This window comes from Manis pentadactyla, chromosome 15 (genome assembly GCF_030020395.1).
Source record: "Manis pentadactyla isolate mManPen7 chromosome 15, mManPen7.hap1, whole genome shotgun sequence".
NCBI lineage: Eukaryota > Metazoa > Chordata > Mammalia > Pholidota > Manidae > Manis > Manis pentadactyla.
The window spans coordinates 19,119,883-19,145,370 of NC_080033.1; the positions used below are offsets into that span (position 1 = coordinate 19,119,883).

General features: G+C 47.9%; 1 protein-coding gene across 10 annotated transcripts; it reads left to right on the forward strand.

The window, feature by feature from the left end:
* Positions 1–269: 269 nt before the first annotated feature.
* On the forward strand, positions 270–25,368 carry CD22 (CD22 molecule). Of its 10 annotated transcripts, XM_036929027.2 has the most exons (19): positions 270–444; positions 8,085–8,168; positions 8,785–9,145; positions 9,728–9,869; positions 9,962–10,061; positions 10,409–10,455; positions 12,549–12,609; positions 12,859–13,236; positions 14,176–14,469; positions 15,616–15,897; positions 16,023–16,286; positions 17,295–17,552; positions 17,747–18,010; positions 18,092–18,352; positions 19,665–19,761; positions 19,899–19,974; positions 20,137–20,261; positions 20,648–20,732; positions 21,053–21,878. In XM_036929027.2, the coding sequence occupies exons 5-19, from the start codon at positions 10,025–10,027 to the stop codon at positions 21,182–21,184; spliced, it is 2,661 nt and encodes an 886-aa protein (XP_036784922.2). In that variant the 5' UTR covers positions 270–444; positions 8,085–8,168; positions 8,785–9,145; positions 9,728–9,869; positions 9,962–10,024; the 3' UTR covers positions 21,185–21,878. The 10 variants fall into 10 exon arrangements, 8 of the variants coding, with proteins under 8 accessions (XP_036784922.2, XP_057348768.1, XP_057348772.1 ...); XM_057492785.1 differs by having other exon boundaries at positions 9,728–10,061; XM_057492789.1 differs by lacking the exon at positions 10,409–10,455 and having other exon boundaries at positions 9,728–10,061.
* The last annotated feature ends 120 nt before the right edge of the window (positions 25,369–25,488 follow it).

Below are 25,488 nucleotides of genomic sequence, written 5' to 3' on the forward strand. Positions count from 1 at the left end.
GGCAGGGGCCTGAGGTTTGAAAGGCCCTGTTGGCAGCTGGGTGGACATTGAGCACAGATGACCAGGAGATGCAGACAGAGGGCTTAGGAGGCCATGGCAGCTATCCAAGAAAGGAAGTGGAGGTGATAAGAAGGGATGGGGGCAGGACATATTTTGGAGGAGGAAGTGATGGAACTTGCCAATGCTGGAGGGGAGAGAAAGAGAGGAGTCCAAGAGGAACTGCCACTTCCTTAGATGCTAAAGATAGCAGAAGGGACAAGTTCAAAGGAACAAGCTGAGTGGAGGACACAAGTGTGCTCTACTCTGGCCACGCTCAAAACAGGAAAGGCTGGTGGCACACCTCCCTTGGGAATCCCAAGCAGAGGAAGAGTCAGAACACATGACGCAGTAACTCAGAGTGATGGGGACGGATGCATGAGGTGAGGGCTTCAGGCCGGGACGCAGGTAAGCGAGGCTCACAGTCCCGGCTGTTGGGAGGGGTGGGGGTGGGCCACTCCAAGGAGGAAGAAGGATGTCCAGGCACCAGGTCAGGGTCATACAACCAAGACCTCTTTGTCCCTCCCCTCCCACCAACCCCCCAGATTGCTCCAGGCTGAGGCCCATCCCTGGTAGCCCCCAATCCTGTCTTAAGGACCATGCCTGTGGCAGGCAGCTCCGTTATCCTCATTGATGAAGCCACTCCAGGCCAGCGATGGCTACTCCACAATTCATCTAATAGAGTTTTTTTTTGCCTCATCCTAAACTTTCATCAAAAACAATTGCTAGTTGTATTGGTCTGTCTGGAGTCTCTTCTTTGAGGAGTAAGAGGGAACAGCAGTTTGGTCTCCAAGGGCCCCTCTGTCAAGTATAGGCTAGGTGTACCCAGAGGTGTGTGACTCAAGGTCACCATGAAGTGCTGGTCAAGAGAGCAAGTGGCAATGTCCATAATAACAGCTCCCACAGTGCATTCATGACAGTCGCTATGCCAAGCCCTTTATATGCTCATGATTTCTATGGTACAGAAGTTGGTACTGCCAAGCCTCATCACCCTTAGAGGGAAAACTGAGGGATGTCACAGCTGACAAGTGGCAGGTTGAGGTTTGAACCCAGGACTGTTTACCACATGCTTGTCAAAAGCTACACATGTGGCTGAGGGCATCACACATGTGACCTCACTAACCTGGGAGGTTTTCCCTGTCTTACAGTCCCGGGAAGGGGACCCAGAGGGGACCCAGGCACGTCGGGGGTGATAGCCCAGGGCTCACAGTGACACCTAGTTGCCTGGCTTCACTGATTCCCCTGGGGAGTCAGGTGGGGTGTGGCAGTAAAGTCACCCAACATAGGGACCATCTACCTCTTTGGAGAAAAAGATGGAAGGAGGACCGAAGGCACTGAAGCTGCCACTCTCAGGAGTGCTGTCCCATGGACGCCTTCCCCAGGCAGCCCTTGGCCTCCAGAGATCAAGGCACATCATGAACCTACTGCCCGGTTTCTTCCTGTTAACAAGACCAAAGAGCAAGCCTGGAGCTGTGCAAGGAGAGGTCCCAGACACTCCCAGGTGATGAGCAGGGATTTAAGTCTCCAGTGGGTCCCCTGCCAGATCTTTGGGACCATGTACTCTGGCCTGGAGCCCCCACTGAGATTGCTGGGCTTTTGTTTTTGTTTAAACTTTTCATTTTGAAATAATTATAGCTTCACAGGAAGTTGCAAAGATAGAACAGATTGGTCTGGTGTGCCCTTTATCCGGTTCCCCCCGATGGTTATTTCTTACGTAATTATAGTCTGAAAGCAAAACCAGGAATTTGGCATGGGTACAATGTGTGTGTAGAGTTCTAAGCCCTTTTATTATATGTCTAGAAGTGTGTACCCACCACGGCAATCAAGGTGCAGAATTATTCCCTTACCACAAAGCTCTTCCTTGTAGTAAGAGCCACTCCCCTTTCTCCCACAATCCCTAAGCCTTGGGAACCAGTAATCTGTTCACCATCTCTATCATTTTGCCATTTCAAGAATGGTACATAAAAGGAATCCTATAGTATTCCTTTGAGATTGAGATTCTTTTTTTTTACTCAGTATTATGCCCTTCAGAATCATCTGAGTTGCTGCATGCATCAATACTTAATTCTTGTGATTGCTCCAGGGTATGGATGGATCACAGCTTGTTCATGGGATAGATGGATCACAATTTGTTTAACCATTCTTCTATTGAGGGACATGCTGTTTGTTTCCAGTTTGGGGCTATTACAAATAAGGTTGCTAGGAACAACGATGTACAGGTTTTTGTATGGACATAAGTTTTCATTTCTTGGGGATAAATGTCTAAGGGTGGAATTGCTAGGTCATATGGTAGCTGTAATTTGTTAGTTTTTCAAGAAACTCACAAACTATTTACCAGAGTGGCTCTATATTTTACATTCCCACCAGCACTGTACAAATGATCCAGTTTCACTACATCATCACCAGCATTTGGTATTGTCATTATTTTTTACCTTAGCTGTTCTAATAGTCATGCAGTGATCATGGTTTTGATTTGCATTTCACTAATGGCTAATTATGTTGAACATCCTTTTATGTGTTTATCTGCCATCTGTTTATCCTCTTCAGTGAAATGTCTCTTTGCGTCTCTTACCCATTTTCTAATTGCCCATACGATCCACCCACTTAAAGGGTACACTTCAGTGGTTTTAAGTATATTCACGGAGTTGTGCAACCATCACCACAATCAATTTTAGAACATTTAGTTACCCCCAAAATAAACCCGTGCCCATAAGAAGTCCCTCTCCATTTGCTCTCAACACGTCCACCCCAGGAAGCTTAAATCTACTTTCTGCCTCTACAGATTTTCTTTTTCTGGACATTTCATATAAATGAAATCATACAACATGTGGCCTTTTATTATCTGCTTCTTTTATTTAATTTTTAAAGTTTTTCGATGTTGTAGCATCTATCAGCATTTCATTTCTTCTTATTGTCAAATAGTATTCCATTGTGTCAAAATATGCCATATTTCCTTTTCCTTCATCACTCGGTGGACATTTGGATTCTTCCCATTTCTTGGCTTTTATGAATAATGTTGCTATGAGCACTTGTGTTCAAGTTTCTGGGTGGATATGTTTTCATTTCTCTTGGGTATATACCTGGGAGTGGAATAGCAGAGCTCCACTGTTTGAGCAACTGTTTTCGGACTGTTTTCCAAAGCAACAGGACAATTTTACATTCACATTAGCAATGTATAAAACATCCTTTCCAACATTTAATATTGCCACTGTTTTTTATTTTCACTAATAAAATATCTCATTGTGATCTTAATTTGCATTTCTCTAAAGGCTAGTGATATCACTTTTTAACGTGATTATTTTCTATCTTTATATGATCTTCATTGAAATGTCTCTTCGTGTCTTTTGCTGACCTTCTAATTGAATTGTGTGATTTTTTTTTTGATGTTGAGTTTCATGAGTACTTTATATATTCATTCTGGATAAAGAGTCCTTTTTCAGATACATGGTTTGCAAATATTTTCTCCCAGTCTGTAGTTTGTCTTTTCATTCTCTTACCAAGATCTTTGACAGAGAGAAACAATTTTAGTTTTGGTGAAGTTCAATTTGTAGATTTTAGGGGTCATGCTTTTGGTCTCATGACTGAGAATTCTTCTTCAGGCCCTACGTCCCAAACATTTTCTCCTATGTGATCTTCTAAAAGTTTTATAGTTTAATGTTACAGATATAAATCTATGATCGATTTTGAGTTAATTTTTGCAAAAAGTGTAACTCACATTGAGGTTTAAGTTTGCCTGTGGATATCTGGTTGCTCCTTCACCATTTGTTGAAAAGGCTGTCTTTGTTCCATTGTATTACTTTTGCTCCTAAGTAAAAAAATCAGTTGGCCATACTTGTGTGGGGGCTATTTCTGGGTTCTCTAGTCTGTTCAGCTGATCTATGTGTTTATCCCCCCATCAATTCTACACAGTTTTTCTTCGCTCTTCAAATTTTTTTATTAAGGTATCATTGATATACACTCTTATGAAGGTTTCACAAGAAAAACAATGTGGTTACTGCATTCACCCATATTATCGAGTCCCACCCCAAACCTCATTGCAGTCACTGTCCGTCAGTGTAGTAAGATGCCACAGAGTCCCTACTTGTCTTCTCTGTGCTACACTGTCTTCCTCGACTACACAGTTTTGATTCCTGTAAGTTACTTTGTACTGAGCCTTGAAGCCAAGTAGCGTGATACCTTCCCCTTTGTTCTTCTTTTTCAGAAATATTTTTTATTCCAGTTCTTTGTCTTTCTGTATAAACTTTAGAATAATCTGATCTATGCCTACAAAAAAGTCTTGCTGGGATATTGATAGGAGTTGCATTAAATCTGTATATCAATTTGAGAACTGACGTCTTTGCTATATTTAATCTTGCAATTCATGAACATGGTATTGATTTAGGTTTTCTTGGATTATTTTTTCAGCAGTGTTTTGTAGTTTTCAGTATACAAGTCTTACATATATTTTGTTAGATTTATTACACCTAGGCATTTTTTAAGCCCATGTAAATGGAATTATATTTTAAATTTTGGATTCTACATGTTCATTGTTAGCATAAAAAAAGTAGCTAATTTTTGTGTTGATCTTGTGTTTTGCAACTTTGGCCGACTTACCAGTTTTAGAATTTCTTTGTTAGGTTGCTTGGGATCTTCTACATAGACCATTATGTTATCTGCAAATAGGGATGGTTTTACTTCTTCCTTTCAAACCTGTATGCTTTTTATTATCTTTTACTTGTCTTACTCTGCTGTCTAGCACTTCTGGTACTATATTGAATATATATATTCAATATTGAGAGTGGTGAGAGGGAATATCCTTGCCTTGTTCCCAATCTAGGGAGAAAAAGTATTCAGTCTGTCAGTGTTGATATGTTAGCTGCAGTTTTTGTAGGTTAGCTGTAGTTTATCAAGTTGAGGAATTTCCTCTCTATTCTAATTTTTATCATGAATGGGTGTTGAATTTTGTCAAATGCCTTTCTGTAACAGTTCATACAATCATGTGATTTTTTTTTCCTTAGGCCATTAATATTAGGTTACATTGATTGATTTTCAAATATTTAACCAGCTTTGCATCCCTGGAATAATCCCCACTTGGTCATAGTGTATAATTCTTTTTATATATTGCTGAATTCCATCTGCTAATATTTTGTTAAGGATTTTTGCATCTATACTCATGAGGAATATTGGTCTGTAGTTTTCTTTTTTCATACTAGTATCTTTTTTGTTTGTTTGTTCCAGGGTAATACTGACTTCATACAATGAGTTGAAAAGCATTCCCTCTACATTTTCTGGAAGAGATAATGTAGGAATTAGTGCTAATTCTTCTTTAAAGGTTGGGTAGAATTCTCCAGTAAAGTCATATAGCCCTGCAGATTTCTTTTTCACAATTTAAATTACCTTCAGAGTCATAGGGCTATTTAAATGATCTATTTCATATTAGGTGAGTTGTGGCAGTTTGCACTGTTTGAGAAATTGATCCATTTCATCTAAGCTACCACATTTACATATGTAGAGTTGTTCATAACATTCCCTTATTTATTTTTTGATATCTGCAGGATCTGTAGTGATAGCCCATTTCATTCTTGACATTAGCAATTTGTCTTTTATCTTTATTTGACAGTCTTACTAGAGATTAGTCAATTTTATTGATCTTTTCTGTGAACCAGATATTTTATTTTCTCTATTATTTTTCTGTTTTCAGCTTCATTTATTTTTGCCTTTACATTTATTATTTCCTTCCTTATGCTAGCTTTGGGTTTATTTTTCTCTGATTTTTCTAGTCTCTGGAGATGGAACCTTATATTATTGATTTGAGACTTTTCTTCTTTTAATGTAAGCATTTAGCAATAGAAGTTTTCTTTTTGCACTTTAGCTGTGCCCCACAAAACTTGATATGCTCTATTTTTATTTTCTTTCAGTTCAATGTACTTTTAAAATTTCCCTTGAGATTTCCTCTTTGACTCATATATTATTTAGAAGTATACCGTTAATTTCCAAGTGTTTGGGGATTTTCTGCTATTGATTTCTAGTTTGATTTTATTAGAATCAAATTAGTTAGAAAATATACTCTATATGTTTTCAATTATTTAAAAATATTCAAGGTGTGTTTTATGCCTAAATTTGGTTTATCTTGGTATATGTTCCATAGGTGCTTAAAAAGAATGTATATCATGCTCTTTTGGAGTGGAGTGTCCTATAAATGTCAACTAGTTCCTATTGGTTGATGGTGTTGTTGAGTTCTTATATATGTTTGCTGATTTTCTGTCCAGTTTTTCTATCAGTTGTTGAAGTAGCGCTGTTGAAGATTCCAACTATAATTGTGAATTTGCCTATTTCTCCTTTCATTTCTATTGGTGTTTGCTTCACATGTTTTGCAGCTCTGCTGTTTGGCACATACACATTTAAGGTTGCTATGTCTTCTTGGTGGGTTGACCATTTCCTTATATAATATCCCTCTCTGGCTTTGGTCATTTTCTTTGTTCTGAAGTCTACTTTATCTGTTATTATTATAACCATTCTTACTTTCTTTTTTTAAATTGAGATATAATTGCCATATTAGTTTCAGTTGCACAGCATAATGATTCACTATGTTTATATATTGTGAAACAACCACCACAGTAAGTCTAGCTAACATCCATCACCCCACAGAGTCACAAGTTTTTTTCTTGTGATGAGAAATCTTTACTCTCTTGGCAACTTTCAAATATGTAATGCAGTATTGATAGTCACAGTACTGTATATCCTCAGGACTGATTTATCTTATAAGTGGAAGCTGGACCTTTTGACCACCTTCACCTCTTGTGCCCACCTCTCCACCCTCAAACCCTGGCAACCCCAATCTGTTCTCTGTATCTACGAGTTTGTTTCGTTTGTCTATTTGTTTTTAGATTCCACATATAAGTGAGATCATTCGGTATTTGTCTTTCTCTGTTTGGCTTATTTCACTTAGCTTAATGGACTTAGATATGGATCACATTTTCTTTATCCATTCATCCACTGATGGACACTTAGGTTGCTTCATGCTTGGCTATTGTAAAGAATGCTGCAATAAACACTGGGGTTCATGTATCTTTTTGAGTTAGTATTTTAAGTTCCTTCAGAAGTGGAATTACTGGATCATATGGTAGTATTTTTAATTTTTTAAGAAACCCTCTACTTTCTTTGGACTAATGTTGGCATGGTATACCCTTTTACATTATTTTCTTTTCAACTCACCTATGTAATTATATTTGAAGTTATCTTCCTATAGACATCATATAGCTGGGTCATGTTTTTTACCTACTGTGTCAATCTGCCTTTTCATTTGTGTATTTAGAACATTTACCTTTAATGTAATTACTTACATGCTGATGATTAAGTCTGCCATTTTACTTTTTGTTTCTCTTTGCTTTCCCTACCTTCATGTGGGTTCCTCCAACAATATTTTAAAATTCCATTTTGATTTATCTATAGTGTTTTTGAGTAATATCACTTTGTATAGCTTTTCAGTGGTTACTGTAGGTATTACATTGTATATAATTTATCAAAGTCTACTGGTTTCAATATTTTACCAGTTCAAGTGAAGTGTAGAACTTTACCTCCCTTTACCTGCTACAATTTTTAATTTAATTGCCTTAAATATTTCCTCTACATACACTGAGAACAGCATAATACAGTGTATAGTTTTTGCTTTGACTTTCAAACATAATTTATTAAACTCAAGAAGGAAAGTCTACCGTATTTACCCATGGGTTTGTCCTATCAATGTTCTCACTTCCTGATAAACCAAGGTTCCTTTTTTTAAAAAATCATTTTCTTTCTGTTAAGAGAATTCCCTTTAGCCATTTTTTTAGGGTAGGTCTCTGTTGTTTAAAAATTCTGTTAATTTTCCTTCATCTGAGAATGTCATTCTTGAAGGATATTTTTACTAGGTATAGCTTCTGGTTGACAGCTCCTTTTCTTTCAATATCTGAAAAATGTTTCATTTCCTTATGTCCTCCATGGTTTTTGATGTGAAATCTATTGTCATTTGAATGGGTTTCTCCCTATAGGTCACATGGTTGCTTTCAAGTTTTTTTCTTTCTCTTTAGTTTTTAGAAGCTTGACTATTATGTATCTTGGTGTGGATTTCTGTGGGCTTATCCTGTTTGGAATTCATTCAGCTTCTTGAATCCGTAGGTATTTTTTGGTTTGTTTGTTTGTTTTGTCAACTTAGGTACATGTTTTTTAGCCATTATTTCTTGGAATACTTTCTCAACCCCACCCTCTTTCTCCTACCCTTCTGAGGCTCCAGAGACATGAATGTTACATCATTTGTTACTGTCACACATGTCCCTCAGGCTCTGCTCATTTTTTCTGTTATCTTTTTCTTTTCAAGTTGTGTGATTTCTATTGTTCTATGATCTAGTTCACTGATTCTTCTGTACTTTTCCATTCTCCTGTTGAGCCCATTCATTAAGGTCTTTATTTCAGTTGTATTTTTTGGTTCTGAAATTTGCTGTTGGTGCTTCTTCATGCTTGCCATTTCTTTGCTAGGATTTTGAAATTTTTTTCATTTGTTTCAAGCTTCTTTGTAACTTCTCACTGAACTATTTTTATGATGAATGCTTTAACCTGATGAATGTCAGATAATTCTAACATCTGCATCATCTTGGTGTTTGTTGATTTTCTATCCTCATTCAGTTTGAAAACTTCCTGGTTCTTAGTATGATGAGTGATTTTTCCACTGAAACCTGGACATTTTGGGAATTACGTTACAGGACTGGATCTTATTTAAGTCTTTTTTTCTAGCAACCCTCTCCTGATTCTGCTCCAGTGAAATGAAGGCGGATACCATCTCATTACTTCCAAGTGATGGTAGAGTTCAGGTTCCCCACTCAGCCTCCCTTGACACCTGGGTGGGTGAATGTTCCTTGTTATTTCTGGGCAAGGATGGGAGCTCAGGTTCTCCACTAGGCGTCCACTACTACTGCCCTGGCTGGGAGCGGGAGGGGCACGTCCTTACTGTTCTCCACGTGGCTTCCATGCAGATTGCACAGCAGGAGGTGGGCTTGTTACCACTGAGTAGTGGTGAAAGCCTGACTCTCCCGTTGGACCTCCTCTCACACCTCTCCAGGGAGGAGGCAGAGGACTGTCTCATCACTGGGTGAGGGTGGGTATTCAGGCTCCCCACGTGGTCTTCACTGACATTTTGGGGAGGATGAGCCCAGTGGGGTTAGAGGGCCCAGGGCCACATTCGGCCTCCTCTGGCACCCCGTAGGGTATAGGGGAGTGGCCTAGGGTCCTTTGTTATAGCCTGGCAAGGGTGGAGGTCGAGGCTCCCCACTCAGCCTTTGCTGTCAGGAGTGGGGGTGAAGCTGCAGGTTTTTCTGTGGTATTTGGCTGGAGTTGGGCAGTTATTGTCTGGAAGATTTATGTCTTTCTAGACTACTCTTTTCCTGATTCTCTGACTACCACTTCTATTTGCTGGCCGGCTCCTCCAGTGTTCAGTCTGGGATATATGAAAGCAAAGGGAAAACCCTGGGAATTCACTGCCATATCATCCCTCAGGTCCTGAGGTCCCTAACTGCTGCTGCGCCTTCTCTCCGCCTTTCAGTCTTCTTATGCTTGTTTAATAATATCCAGGGATTTTAGCTGTAATTAGCAAAAGCAATAGGGGAAAATGCATCAATTCCATCTTTCCAGATCACTGCTTTTTGAAGACGTTCTTTCCTCTTTCCGTTTCCTTCTCCAGAGCTGGCAGTCAGGAGAGCGTGCTGATGCCGGAGTGAAGATATCCCAGAGGCTTCTGCGGTCATCTGTAGACTTGCCTGGCTGTGCCTGCTGTTGGGGTCTGGTCTAAAGACATTCAGGGGCTAGAAGATAAAAGTGATGAGGTTTGAGTCTCAAGACATGCCCAGGCAATCGCACTTCAAACATGTCACCTCTTTCCTTCCTGCTACCTGTGTGCTCTTCACTCAACCCTTAGGGACGGCGGAAGCACCAGTGTAAGTGACCAGGTCCTGACCATCCATGCCTGTGGAGGGAAAGTATGGGGAATGAGAATAACTGGATGATGTCACCAAACTGTAAGTACTTTCAAGCTGATTTGTGCCTTTTTCGACAGGTTGGTAGTTCTAATCTGCTTGGTTTGACTCATTAGCATTTCCTGACAGCTGGATAGAGGGGAAGTTGTGGAGGAGCCAGCTCTGAAATTATCTGATGTAGAAATTGTACACTAAAACTAAAAACTCACCATTAGATATCTGAGTGTTCCTTCCAGTCTGACTCCAAGCCCACATCCCCCTCCTTGCCTCTACCACCATTCTCCAGATCATCACGCCTCCTGGTCACCCTCAGAGCCACAGAGGCAGGGGGTGTGGCCAAGGAGGGTGAGAACCAGGCACTGGGGACTTAGCTGGGCTTCCCCTTTCAGTCTCAGATGCTGCAAGGTCTCTGAAGAGGGAAGACACGAGGAAACAGGTAAAAATGATTTTGTTCTCTTTGGCACTCAGCAAGCAAGTATAGAGCAGCTGCTGTGTGCCAGGCAGAATTCTTGGGGCTGGGAACACAGTGGGGACCCCCTCCCTCTGTCTTGCCTATGTTACAGCAGATTGCTGACCCCTGTCTTTGAGCATTCCCCCTGCCAGGTTGGGCAAGTCTCCTGAGAGTAGGACGGGTCACCAGCTACCCAGGAGGGAAGAATGCACTCAGGGAGGCTGGTTCTGATATCTGCCAGTCCCCCCGGTAAGCTTGTGTCGAGCAGGCCACAGGACTGGATGGCATGTCCTTGTCCTGAGCCTTCAGCCCTAATGCCATTGTCCCCAGCCTCCGCACCTCACCCTATCTCAGCAGCCTCCCAGTTCCAGGCCTGGGGCCCCACTTCTGAGGCTCCAGAGGTTGCCTTGGAGCTGCGTGGGGTGAGTGCACAGCCCTGCTCTGGGAAGCACCCCTCTTCAACTCATCCAGGTGTTCTCACAGCAGTCCCCAGGGAGGGTGTAGCTGGTGGCTCCAGGCAGGGGGTACAAAATGGCCTGGCTACTGGAGGCTAGTCTTTGCCAGAGGAATAGAATCTAACCCTTGCCAGAATCTTTGTGGAAACCCTGAGGGGCTGAAAGTGCACCCCCAGAACACTGGCCCTGAAAACCTGCCCAGTTTCTCATGGAAAACATGAAATAGATCCCATGGCTGAAGAAGGGCGGGCAGTGTGCTATACTCTAGACCCTGTGTTGGGAGGTGTCTCATGCACACACAGCTGATTACGGGGTTTGAAAAGACCTACAGTAAAGAATCCTATTTAACTTTTTTAAATGCAACTTTTCTCAAATGGATGTGACTTTGAAGACTTTTTTGTGTGTAATACCGTTAGCACCTGCAGGGTGGTGTCGGCTCTGCCTGGAGAGTCTGCCCCAATTCAGAATCCTTACCCCTTATCCATATCTAGGCCAGGCCAGCACAGCCACTCCACCTGGGACAGATCTCTGTCCTGCTTTTAGCAAGCCCTTTAGCTTTCCCTACACTGGGTACTGGACATGGATCGTGTGTTCGTCAATGAGCCATGCAGCCTGAGGAGATAAACAGCTGGAGGGGCTGGAGGGGCACTGATGCGTGGGAAAAGTTGGCTGGGCAGGTGGGAGGGGTGCAGGTCTGTGCTGAGACCGGAGATACACTCTGTGGCCATCCTGCTAGCTCCCCAGGGAGCCATGCAAATTGAGACTTAAATTTAACTCTATGTAAATGTAATTCTATGTAAAAGAATAGGAAGGCGAGAGAGGATGGGGCAGTGGGTGCCCCGGGGCTGCTTCCAGCCCACAAATGCATTTTATTTGACTAGCCCCACGTTTGTCGTTCCGTTTGCTTTAAAGCAGCGTATTTTACGTGAAAATCTGGCTTCCCACTTCTCTTAAGACAGTGAAAGATCAGGCACATTTCCACGTCGCCACAGTTGAAATAGTCAAACCCCTTCACCCAAGGCATGACCTTTGTCCCCACCAGGTTGACTTGCTTTCTACCCAGCCCCTGGGGGCATCCAAGTGGGACCCTCAGATCACATTATCCTAAGTCCTGCCAGACCCCTCTAAATGCTCTCCTGGTATCATACTTAATTACTGGGTTTATTGCTTTATTGCTTTTTCCTGGTCTTTAAAATCAAGGTTTGACCAGGTCTCTCTCCAATGTAAAGCCCTCCACTAGTTGCCCAAGGTGAGCTCCAAGTTTGCCAAGGCCTGGCATTCGAGGTTCCCAGTAGTCTGGTGCCACTCAAAGCCTGTGAGCTGGGCAGGAAATCTGTAAAATGATGGCTGGCTGGCTGGCTGGCTGGCTGGATAGATGGATGGATGAAAGGAAGGAGTAGCAGGAAGAGAGAGAGACTAGCCTTCAGGGCTGCGGAGCTGGTGGAAGAGGTATGGCATACCCAGAAAAGGGCCCAGGGGCATCCGGAATTCCACATCCCAGCATCAAACCAGACACGGTCCTCCCCAGGACTGGGGAAGAGGAGTCAGAGCTCAGTGGGTGAGCAAAAAAAGCCGTCTGGAAGAAGTAAGCGACCAGATGGCTCAAAGACAAACTCTTCCCAGCCCAGGGCCCCACCTAGACACAACACCATGCACCTCCTTGGCTCCTCGCTCCTGCTCCTTGGTAAGAACTATGGCCTGGGTGGCATTGGGGTCTGGGAAGTCTGTGGGAGCTGGAAGGGGAGGAAAGCTCTGGGGCAGAGAAGAGGGCACGTGGGGTCGGGTGGGGACAGCCAGGGTAGATGTGTGTATGTACTTCTCTGTGCGTGTACCTCCCTCTTTCTCCCTCTGTCTTCAGAGGGATTCTTTGTGCCTTTGAAAGCTCTCCTTGCCCCCCTCAATAATGCTTTCTAATCACTGTGGTGGGTTCCAGAATATGTGGCTTTCTCTGACTCATTGGGATGGAAGTTTGAGCACCCCCACATCCTCTACGCCTGGGAGGGGGCCTGCGTCTGGATTCCCTGCCGCTACACGATCCTGAGGGGCGGAAGCACCCTGGAAAACCTGACCGTGTACCACAATCCTAAGTATGACAATGTTACCAAGACCTACAATGGGACCGTCCTTTACCAGAAAACCAAGACTGGGACCTTACCTTCTCAGCCAAAAAGGGTACAATTCCTGGGAAATGTGAAAGATAACTGCACCCTACGTATCGACTCTGTGTCCGTCCGAGACAGTGGTCAACTGGGCCTGAGGATGGTATCGAAGAATGACAAATGGATGGAGTTTATAGACCTCAACGTTTCTCGTAAGGCCCTGGGGGATAGGGCCCTCCACGTCAGGCACAGGCAAGGAGGGAGGTGGGAAACTCTGAACCCCCAGGACAGGACACCAGGCAGGGGTGCCAGCTAGTGACCAGGGCAGCACAAGAGAGTAGGTCTGAGCACAGGCCCTTCCTGCAGCACCCCACCTGCCACTCGGCATCTGCCCATTCTGGAATCTGGGTTCCAGGTTGCCTGATTTTTCAAAAGAAGATAGAAATCTGGATTTTCAAGTGAAATCTCCCAATGTGTTAAAGTTATTAATGTGATTTATTCTCATTAGCCCTTCATGGCTAAGTGCCACATGAGTAAGAGCGAATCAAACACAGGTCTGGGGCCCCCACCCCAAGGAGTTGTGCTCACTCTGAACCACAGGTTGCTTCTTTGAGAATGGTTCTAAGCAACCCTCTGTTTGGGGTGAGAGATGTAGTTTCAGACCCTGCAGTCTGAGAGTGGCCCAGCCCTGAGGAAGGTTGGGACTGTCTGCACACAGGCCTCCTCTACTAAAGGCTTCCCAAAGGAATTCTGTGTTGCATATCGCCAATACTGAGACATACCACAAATGCAGGGCTGCCTTCAAAGCTAAGAAATGCATGTGGAACCACACTGGTAGAACTCACTTAGGGGTGGTGGGGAGAAAGATCTCAAAAACCATTAGAAAGCAAACATCAGGGAGTGAGAAGGACCTAAGTATAAATGAAATAGAGTTCCTAAGAAGCATTAGCATCCTTAAGACCTTGCTGACAGTGTTTCAGCTAAGCAAAAATAATTGGAAGCAGAGAAAGGCAGGCCTAGAGAGAGGTAGAACCGACTGGCAAGGGACTCCTGGGGCAGTCTGAAATTATCTGGGTGGGGCAGCCGAAGCCTGGAGTAAAAGGCTGGTCCTCGGTTTCCCAGGCCTCCAAGCCATCCCTACTCTTTTGCAGAGATAGCTCCTCCACCTCACATTCAGCTCCCTCCGGAAATCCGGGAGGGGCAGGAAGTCACTCTGACCTGCCTTCTGAGTTACGCCTGCTTTGGGTACCAGATCAAATTGCAGTGGTCCCTGGAGGGGTCTGTTGTCACCTCAACCTCCCTGACCACCAAGACCGTCTCCACCCAGAGCAAGCTCACATTCCAGCCACAGTGGATTCACCACAGCAAGAATCTGACCTGCCAGCTCTTGGATCAGGAAGCAGAGAAGATACTCTCTAAGGAAACTGTGCGGCTGGATGTGAAGTGTGAGTCGCCCCAGGGCTCCTATGGGAAGGTTGGGGGCCCTGTCGTCTTCTCCCCAGCCCCTCAGCCAGCACAGAGGGCACCTGGAGCCTACACAGAAGGAAGCACGATCGGTCTGCAGGCACCAAGCAGAGCTACCAGCCCTCCTCCACCATCCCTGTGATCAGCCCTGGTGTTTCGGAACACAGATTCATTTTGGCATGTGATGTGGGCTAACAGAATTAACTAATTTAATCTGTCCTCAAGCCCTGACATGATTTGGGTATCATGTGGTTAGGATTTTTTTGTTCCCCAAAGTTGGGGGAAAGAGGGAGGAATTTTTTCACAACATCATTTATGCCCCATTTATTCATTCAATGAATATTTATTGTGAACCTACCAGGTGCCAGGCCTTATTACAGTTGCCAGGGATATAGCAGCAAGCAAAGTGCTTGCCCACATGGAGCCAGCATCGCAGTGGGGGAGACAAACAATGACTAGATTAACCAAGAAATGTAGAACCTAACTGTAGGTAGTGGTCAGTGTATTAAGAGAAAATAAAATGGGGCGAGAACAGAGGGAGGGAGGGAGGCCTCTGAGGAAGAAAAACTTGAGTTGAACTTGAGTGAAGGAAGAGACTGAATCAGGCAGACATTTGCCAGAAGATTCCAAGGAGAGGAGAGAGCCTAGAAGCTGGGACTTGGTGTGTCTGCAACAGAGCAAGGGGCCAGGAAGCCTCCACACTGAGTCCGAGGGGCCCAAGGTGGGACAGGAGGGTGGAGAGGGACTGTGAGGATAGATCTCCTAGGCTGCAGGGTTTTGGATTTCTTTCCAAGTGTGGAAGCCACTGAAGGGTTTCAAGCAGGGGAGTGGCAAGGTCTGATTGACAGTATTAGGAACGCTGCTGGCTACTGGTGGATGACAGACCTTTGGGGACAGGTGGGGCTGCACAGAGCAGAGAGAGGAGTCAGGAGGTTGTAACAGTCACCCAGGCACTTGGGCCAGCCCACCCTCGTTGACAAGGGTGACAGTGAGTGGCCACTGTTACCACACTTGTGTGCTATGTACTGGCCAATGCTTTATCAGAACAAAAACCCTGTATCTTCTCACTGCTGTACACCCTCTGATCATTCCCTGTCCCCTCCCCCACTGTCCCTCTGCTCCTCCAGACATCCCAAGGTTGAAGATTGAGGTGAGTCCCAGAGAAGCCATTGTAACAGAGGGGCAGTCTGTGACCATGACGTGCCAGATCATCAGCAGCAACCCAGGGTACCGGAATATATCCTGGTTCAAGGATGGGACCCCACTGAGGAAGGAGGAGATGCACAGGGAGCAGCAGACGCTCATGCTAATTCTGTCCTCTGTGACCAAGGAGATGAGTGGAAACTACCAGTGTGAGGCCTGCAATGATATAGGCCCAGGAAAGTCCCAAGTGACCCTCCAAGTGCACTGTGAGCCTCTTGGGAGCTGGGAAGGGGGCAGGCAGGGAGTTAGCAGGAGTGGAGTCAAGGCCCTGGAGAGGTGAGCAACAGAGGCCTCTGCTCACCTCCTCCTGTTGCCTCTGCCCTGCTTCCAGACGCTCCAGGACCTTCCACAGTTTGGATCCACTCCTCCCCAGCTAAGGAGGGCAAGAAAGTAGAGCTGACTTGTACATCACAGGCCAATCCTCCTCCAACAAATTATACCTGGTATCACAATGGGATCAAAGTGCCGGCGATGACAGACAGGGCCTTCCCGATCTCAGTGGTCCTCCTCCGGCATGCTGGGAATTATTCCTGCCTGGCAGAAAACAGGCTTGGTCCTGGGCAAGTGGGCCAGTATGCGGAGTTAGATGTTCAATGTAAGTGGTCACAGAGGCTCTGGGTTCTGGAGGGAGAAGCAGGAAGGCAGACAGCATGCAGAGACTCAAAGCCCTAGAATGGGTGGCCAGCAGGTGTCAGGGCCTTCGGACATGTGTGCTTCTTTGGGCGGCCATTTTGCTGTTGTGCACAGTTGTATTCTCAGTACCATAGCGGGGCCTGGATCATGGTAGGGGCTCAGTAGATGTTTGTTGAATGAATGAAGTGCAAGATGCCAGAGCCCCATGAGGGACATGGAGACTTGCCGTCACTAGGCAGTGGCTGAGTCCCAGAAGGGGTCCTAAGTTTTCAAGGAAAACTGGGGTAAAATGATGACCTCATCATTGTCAGACCCTGTTTAACACAGTGAATCTTGTCACTGAATCAAGTCCAGGACAAAGAGAAACCATAGGTTTGATCCTTGGACTCCAGGATGTCTCAGTCTCAGCCAGATATGCTAATGGGGATGCCCAAATCCTGACCACATAGGCAACGGGATATATGATAGCAGCAGCAGCCTTTACTGCACGCCACATGTGCTAAGGGCATCATCTCATTTCGTCCTTGCAACAATTCCAGATGTTAGATGCTCCTAGGACCCCATTTGACAGATGAGTAAACTGAGGCTTGCAGCCCATGGTCACACAGCTCCAAGTGGCAAGGCCCAGCAGTCTGGCTCCAGAGCTGTGTTTAAAAAAAAAATTATTATTAATGCCTGTATCACAGCGACTCAGCCTTGCACCCCGGACTGGCACTGAGACCTGCAAACAGCACGCTTCCGCCTCGCATGGCACCACACATTCTCTGCCAGAGCTGTGCTCTTACCACTGCACCACCCTGCCTCAAACCACAGCCTGCCAGATGGCTGGGGCAGGGTTTCTGTCCTCACACAGACACAAGAGGGAACCTTCCTTTGGTTAACTTAGGACAGGTTGGGGGAGAGAGGAAGCAGGAAAGAAATGGTGTTATGGACAGTTGACTCTTCTTCACCTGTCCGGGTTTTCTTCCAGATCCCCCCAAAGAGGTAACTGCAGTGATTCAAAACCTCACACCGATTCGAGAGGGAGACAGTGTGACCCTGTTCTGTAACTACAATTCCAGTAACCCCGCAGTTACCCGATATGAATGGAGCTCCCAAGGCCCCTGGAAGGAGCCATCCCCCGGAGTGCTAATGATTCAGAAGGTTGCCTGGAATGCTGGGCCAATAGTCTGCAGAGCCTGTAACCAGTGGTGTTCAGAGGCTCCTGCCGTCCACCTACACGTCCAGTGTGAGTGAGCTGGGCAGAGCGGTCTGGGGGGTAGTCCAGGTGGGATGGGAATGAGGAGACTGGGACCTGGGCCAGAATCTTCCCAGAGAATTGAGGGACGAGAGTCAGGCCACGGGGCCAAGGGGGGAGGAAGTCCTGGGGACAGGAAGAGCCCAAGGGACCCAAGAAGTCAGCCTGAGGCCCTTGCTCTCCAGATGCCCCCAGAGATGTCAGGGTCCGGCCAGGCAACGTCACTCCTGAGATTCATTCTGGGCACCCAGTCTTCCTCCAATGTGACTTCTCAAGTAGCCGTCCCACAGATGTCAGCTTCTTCTGGGAGAAAAATGGAATCCTTCTGAAGGAAGGAAGAGAACTGAGCTTTCGCTCCATCTCTCCAGAAGATGCTGGAAATTACAAGTGCTTGGTCAACAACTCCATAGGACAGACCACATCTGAGGCCTGGAGGCTGCAAGTGCTGTGTGAGTGGCTGGAGCTGGAGGTTGAGAACAGAGAGGGCAGGCGGCTGGCTCCCAGGGTCCTGATTTCACTTCTCCTTACAGATGCGCCTCGGAAGCTGCACGTGTCCATCAGCCCGAAGGAGGTGATGGAAGGGAAGAAGGCAGTCTTGACATGTGAGAGCGACGCCAACCCTCCCATCTCCCAGTACACCTGGTTTGACTGGAATAACCAAAACCTCCAACATTACGATCGGATGCTGAGATTGGATCCCGTGAAGGTCCAGCACTCAGGCGCCTATCGGTGTGAGGGACACAACCATCTGGGCAAGGGCCAGTCGCCCCCCAGCACCCTCACTGTCTACTGTAAGGGCCCTTCCTCCTCTCCTGTGCTCCCGGCCATTCCTGGGCCCCCCACCACTGTGCCTGTGCCTTCCAGACCGCCTGACAGGACGGCCGGCGCCATCCTGTGTGCAGAGGCGCGCCCCAGCTCCGCACACAGCTCGCCCGGCTTCCCTCCTGCCTGCTCTGTGTCCTGACTCTCAGGGAGGATTCCCGCTCAGGCTGCCTCACCCTGCAGACATCTGAGCTTCTGCTGAGACCCTCTCTCCGTCTCTCCCTTGAGAGGCTGCTTGTTTTTATCTTTTGAGATTTTAGTGTGTTTTTTTGTTTGTTTATTAAAGACAATATATGTACACAGTAAAAAATGAAAACAGCATGATAGGGTAAATAGCGTGATGACCGACACCTCTCCTTTCTTGCTCCCTGAGAACTCTACCCCTCCCTCAAGGCCCTCACTGTCGGCAGCTGGTCAGGTCTCCTTACAGAGATACTCCACACATGCACAATATGCATAAATAGTCTATCTGTGCACACCTTCTCTGTTACACAAATGGTTGGAGAGCTCAAACTTTGCCCTGAACTGTCTTTTTTTCCATGTAATAACACCTCTTGGAGATTGTCTGCATCTGTGCATATACAGGCTATCTGAAGAGTCTAGAAACACAGGGAAAATATTTAATTTATTTATTGTACTTTTTCAGATTAATGACTGGAGCCACAGCTGTAAGTTTAGAGGGGCATCGCTTGCAATGCTAAAGGGAAACAGCTTTGGTGTATTATGTGGAAATACTGTGTAGAAAGATATTCCTGGGTCTCTACTTTGCACACAGTCTGGAGACCTGCTTCTTTCCCTAAAGGCTGTGCTGAATCCCTGTGCGTGGGTGCTGCCTCACTTCTCCACCCAGTACCCACATCAAGGCCATGTGCAATCTCTTGTGCTGGGCACATCTGCAAGGCTAGTTGTAGAACAAATTCCTACATGGAATTGCTGGGTCTCAGGACATATAATTTTTAAGTTCTGACAGCATGGTCAAGCTGCCCTCTGGAGTTGTATCCATTACACAGGTTGCATGCTCTGTGTGTGCCCATGTCTGTTGCAGAATAGGCACTCCTCATAGAAGGAGCTAGCCCTTTCCTCCCCTGGGAGGCCCGGAGGGCAGGGGCTGGATTCTCCCTCTTTCTCAGCACCACATCCCCACACAGGGACGAGAGGTTGTCCAGGCCTGAGGAACCATGCAGAGACTCGAGGATGCCGTCTAGGCACCCACCTCAGGGAAGACCTGACCCATTATGCGACTGAGGCAGGATTATTAATTGATCCTCCTTTCTCCATCAGATAGCCCGGAGACCATCAGCAGGCGTGTGGCCATGGGAGTGGGGTTCTGCCTGGCCATCTTCCTCCTGGCAATCTGGGGAGTCAAGCTTCAGCGAAGGTGAGCTCCTCCCCAGGCCCCGCTCCTTACTCTCCAGGAAGACACTCCAGTTACTCAGCTGGGATCCCCCAGAGGCAGGTTCCCCTGGGTGCTGTTCCCATTCCCCCATCCTCACTGAGCGGGTCTTTATTTCTTAGCTGGAAGAGGATTCAAAACCAGCAGGGACTCCAGGAAAATTCTAGTGGGCAGAGCTTCTTTGTGAGGAATAAGAAGGTAGGAGGGGAGAAGGATGAACCGAGGGGCTGGCCTTGCCTTCAAGGGAGAAACAAAGCCAGGAGCCGGTGTGCTGCAGGGAAGCCTGGGGTCAGAGGCTGCGGGGAGGGAACTCGGGTGGGGAAAGGGGTGCTGAGAGCTGAGAGCTGGTCCCTCTCCCAGATTAGAAGGGCCCCCGTCTCTGAAGGTCCCCCCTCCCTGGGGTGCTACAATCCAGTGATGGAAGACACCATCAGCTACGCAGCCTTGCGCTTTCCCGTTGACGAGACTGACGCACCAAGAACTGGGTACCAAGGGCCCTGGGAGGTGCTGCCTGCACCTGGGGAGGGTTTGGGAGGAAGAGCGGGGGTCCTGCCTGCGCTCCCATACCAGGCCTGAGCCAGGCCCTGCCATACACCCACTTCCTCATTCCTGCATAGTAACAGCCCCTGGGTACGAAACGGCCTTGGGAATTGGACCTGTTCCTTCAGGCCTGGACCATGTATGCCCAGAGTCAGTCTCCCCAGTGAGGTTAGCACTTCATAATACACACATACATTCACTCTCCTGACACACTGACTTCTACTGTGAGCACGAGGCATAATGCATCAGGGGTGGAGAGGCTGGCGCTCTTAGGGAGGAGTGTTCGTGTGAAATGTTTCATTTGTGGCCATCTGTCTGTCCTCCCCACCAGAGACGCAGGGACCTCGGAGACACAGGGACCTTCCCTAAACAGGGACGACACGGTCACTTACTCTGTGGTGCAGAAACGTCGAGTGGTAAGAGGGCAGGGCTATAGGAGGTGATGAGGTGGGGACTTGGCCTCAGCTCTGCATCCCAGATGGGAAGGCCTTGGGTGGAGGACTCAGTGGCGGTGGAGGCTGGCCGTGGAGGCTGGCGGTGGGAGGGTTGCTCAGGCACAGCCCCACTGGGCAGCTCCTCCCAGGCTGGGACACCCACTGCAGCCAGTTTCTGGGCAGCTCCTGCCTTGCTTGGGCTCTTGGCCTCCCAGGGGAAGTCAAGGATCGAATGGGCAGGGAAAGCAGACTGGCAGGCTGGTGACCTTGAGGCCAAGCTTACTGCATTGTGGCTTTCTCAGGGTGACTATGAGAATGTGATTCCGGATGTTCCAGAAGACGAGGGGATACACTACTCAGAGCTGGTTCATTTGGGGGTCAGAGAGCAGCCCCTGAGCCAGGAAGGAGTGGAATACGTGACCCTCAAGCACTGAAGGCCCAAACTGCTTGAGCCCAAGGTGCCCAGGGGCTGTGGGGCAGGCCAAGGCACTTTTGGGGCTTCCCTGGCCCCCGCTGCTCAGCCACCAAGTCACATGGCCTCCCGGTCCACACACACATGCACACACATGTACACAATTACTGCAATCCTAGTCGGTGCAGAGAAATTTGTGCATGGCCCAGAGAGTCTGCCCTCTCAGGGCCGGTGACCCCAACCCTCCGAAAGGCCTGCTCTGAGTCCATTGCCACTCTCCTTCCCACCCAGAAACTCATCTAAACACCTTTCCTGTGCTGTACAAATCCCCCTGCCACGCCCAGCCATCTGCCACCACCCACCCTTCCCAAGCCCCGCTCCAAGCTGGCTGCATCCCTGCCAGGATCAGGCTGCCACTATATTATTTTTCTCTCCTTCTCCATTCCTTTGGCCCCCCTTCTCCTGCTCTGATAGCCCCACTCACTGGTCTTGTGCCTAATTTCTGCTTCTGGGGCAAAGCCCAGGGAAAGAGGAACAGAAATGAGGTACAAGGAGGCTGGTTTCTCCTCTACATGCAAGGGGGCACTCCATGGAGAGGATCATGCACTGTAGCCCCTACTCTCAGGGGTCTCAGGGTCTGACACCTACAGCGTGGACAAACATGTAACTAACACAGAGCTGCACAATAAAAATGGCTCCAGTACCACTTCAAAGAATCGGTGATCTCGTCCTAGTCTGTGGAGGCAGACTGGGGAAGGGGAGATGGGGAAGGCATCACAGAGCTCTAGCAAAAGGGAAAGGGGTCAAAGCACCCTAGTTATCAAATCAGCAGGTTGGAGAGTCCTGGCTCCGCAGGCAGGCGAGCGTGAGTGGAGCATGAGTCTGAGTTTTGACTCTTCTACTTGACTAGTCAAGGGGTCTTGGGCGAACTTCACCAGCGTCTCTGAGCCTCAGTTTCTTCATCGGTCAAATGGAGATGCCACTCTGCTGTGTGGTGGTAGTAAGTGTACAGGAGTAGGTAGTGCTGTGTATAGGAGTAAGATATAATCTTACATATGCTGGAGTCGAATTACAAGAAGCCTAACACAACAACCAAAAGTCCCTAAAAAACAAATTCCCGCCTTATTTGCATCTCTTGAAGAATGTACGAAGGGGAAGCCAATTCATTACACACAGTTGTTCTCAAAAGTGACCTGCGGAGGTTCTGTCACAAACTACAGTTGCGCAAGAACCTCTCAAAGGCCTGCTGCCTTGAGAAACCTCGTAGATGTTCTGTCATCCACTGTCAGCCCCACCAGTTCCTGATTAGTTTCACTAATTCCAAATTTCTGGTTAGATCCTCCCAGCTTCCCGCCACTTCTCAGGTTTGAACCCTCTCTGCCCACCGTCCTAGGGCAGGAATGGGTGGCTAAGCAATCAGTAAGAAGATGACCATCAAGTTCCTGGCCTGTGGCCGTTGCTCCAAAAGCACCACCTTCCTTTGCTGACATCCTTCCCCTCTGCTTGATACCAGAATGCTCTCAAAGACTAGGCAACGCTATGGCCATCTTTAGATTTGCAGCAGAGTGAGGCACTGATTTCCATCTACTTTGTCCCCTGTGTGATTTCTTATGAGCACCATTAGCTTTTCTGGAAGGCTTTGATAACTGTTTAAATGAGAGGGGAAGGGTTTGGTGTTTCTGTATCGAAAACGAGGTCCAGTATCATCAAACCACTCATCCAGCAAACATTTACTGAACACCTGTCAATTCAGCCAGCATAGAGCCAGTTGTTGGAATACAAAAAAGATATGGCATAGTCCTAATTAATCTTGGGGTTTTTAGGGTGCCCCAGTATTTTAGGGCAGTGTCCCCTTAAGGAGCTGAAGGCAATCCCAAGCCTTATGAGGCCTGGCTCAGGCTCCCTGGCAACCAGCAGGTGCCTTCCCAGACTGTCCCTCAGCCCGGCTGCTGACATTATCCTACTTCATGGCCAATTGACCAAGAGATGTGGCTGTCCACAGGCACCGCTGAGGCATGCACAGCAGGTGACTAGGGAGCTCTGAGGCCAGGGACTCCAGAACCCAGGCAGCCCTCCACCCAGCCTCAGATCTCACCATCCTCCCAGAACCCAGACAACTGACATTCATTCACTTCACAGACCCCCTACTATGTATGCAACAGCCAGTGGACAAAGGAGACAGACGCTTGGCCCCTGCTGACCAGCATTCTAGTGGAGGAGCCAGTGAAACTGATGTGCCAGAGTAGTGGGTACTCTGAATAGCCACCATGCAAGGTGAAAACAGAGACTAGAGTTCAGAGGGGCTTGTTTGGATGGAGGGCTCCAGGAAGGCCCTCTGAGCAGGGGACACGAGGCAGGGAACTGAACTGCCAAGTGGGCAGGTCCAAAGTGGAGAAGATCATGTAGACCCCATGTTTCCCTTTGTGCCCGCTTCGCTATCCTCCAAACGCTTGGCACAGAAGGTAAAATGACACCCTTTCTGATTGCTTCCCCCTTTCCATCAGTTTCTTGGGTTTCCCAAAGACAAAAATACTAAATAACAGGCGGCAAGTTCTGTATTCCAGGGGAGGTGCTGGACCTCTTATGTAGACTTGGAAGGGAGGCAACCAAGGATCAACTCAGTGACAGCAGTGGGAAAGGAAATAAGGTTATTTCTTTGGTGTGAGACTTTTGAGAGCCATCCCCATGCTGCCCCCTGAAGCCTGATGAGAAGCACTTACAGGAAACTGCTTGGAGAATCCTGTTCTGGGCAACTTGGGATGCATGCAGGAGGGATGCAGTGGCTTGGTGACTGACACACACTCAAGAAAACTGAAGCCCAGGGAGCGGCTGTGCTGTCAGTCTCAGGCGGCAAAGAGGCAGGCAGATAGGAAGAGACATATACACATAGTCAGAGATAGAAAGACCGAATCACAGAGACAGCCTGGGGCTGCTTTAAACCTCACTTAGGAAGCAAGGTGAGCCCAACAGGGAGGTGAAGGGCTGAGTTTCCAGAGGCTGAAAATGAAGCGAAGCAGCCAGCTGGAGGCATGCACCATCTGTGCCCCAGTGAGTGTGCCTGTTGACCCTGCAAGTGGCCCCAGGAGGAATCCCCTTTGACGTCCACACAGCCCAGGGGGAAGCAGGGTGGAGACCACAGCCAGGTCACTTCTCACCGACCCCTACTTTGCTCACCCCTTGTCTCCTCCTCCTCACCCCTGCCAACACTGGGAGGGTCAGAAACCCCTGTCATCAATCCAGAGGGGGAAGGAGATGGAGAATGGAGGAGACGGGCCTGCGGCCTGTCCTGTACGTGTAGAGGAAAGCAGTTGCGAGGCCACTAGCGATGACCTCATTATCATTATCCCGCATATTCATCACTGGATGGAGACAGTGTGGGTGACTAAGGTTTGTTACCTAGGTGTGAGCCAGTAAGGCCTGGGGCCTGCCCATGAGCGCCCACAGGAGGAGAGAGGATGTACAGCCCAGAGCAGGTCTGAACAGGCGGGGCTGGGTGGAGGGTGTGGGCGGTGGGACCAAGCTGTGTCCTAGTTGGACCACACCGGCCCAGCTCCTTTGAGGTACTGGCTACGTACTCCTCACCCTACCCAGAAAAAGCCCGGATGCTCCCCTTCCTGTGCTCGTGTCATCTTCTTGGACCCTTGCCTCCTGCAGCCTGGCCCCAGCTCCAGCCCGAGATGCCCCATTAGCTGCTCACCCAGGCTGCTAGTGCCTCGGGCTAATGGCCCTACCACCCCGCCCTTCTCACCCTTCCAGCTCACTGCCCATCCCGGGCACCCTCACTCAGCCCAGGAGGGGGACACCTGAGCCACAGAGACGTCTGGCAGCGCCAAGAGGTGAGTCCCTCTTTCCATGGCTCCTTTCTCCACCATTTCCCCAGAGCGCCCGTTTCCCTGAAGGTGGCTAAGGTCATTCCCTGAGTCACTGAGGGGCCCTGGCTTACCCCTGGACTCGCACTGGGGAGGCTCACCGCCTGCCCTTGCCACCTTACCCAAGCCACCCCTCTCTCCCCTTCAGCTGGGAGTTGCTGCCACCCCTCCGGCACTGTGGGGGTAGCAGCCCCTCCTCCCTCCAGGAAACAGGAACCCAACTTACCTTCTTAAGAAAAGGATGTATTGTCAGGCTTGCCTTAGTTCTGAATTCTCTCTGCTGCTTCTCTCCCCAGAGGCTCAGAAATCAAGAGGCCTTCCCTCTTACGGGACCTGCACGTGCACTCTACCTCCCCCGGTCACTCTGCGGTTGCGCCCTTCATTTTAAGAGGTGACTTGGTGGAAAGAACACAGGGGACTGAGGGCGAGCAGTCCTCTCTGCCAGTTGGGCTCCACT

Excerpts from the sequence above, each read along its gene's own strand:
- CD22 (XM_036929026.2), top strand. The coding sequence starts at position 12,309 with ATGAAAGGAAGGAGTAGCAGGAAGAGAGAGAGACTAGCCTTCAGGGCT. Across the intron at positions 14,470-15,615 it reads TGTGCGGCTGGATGTGAAGT|ACATCCCAAGGTTGAAGATT; the intron begins GTGAGTCGCCCC and ends CTGCTCCTCCAG. Across the intron at positions 17,553-17,746 it reads CGTCCACCTACACGTCCAGT|ATGCCCCCAGAGATGTCAGG; the intron begins GTGAGTGAGCTG and ends CTTGCTCTCCAG.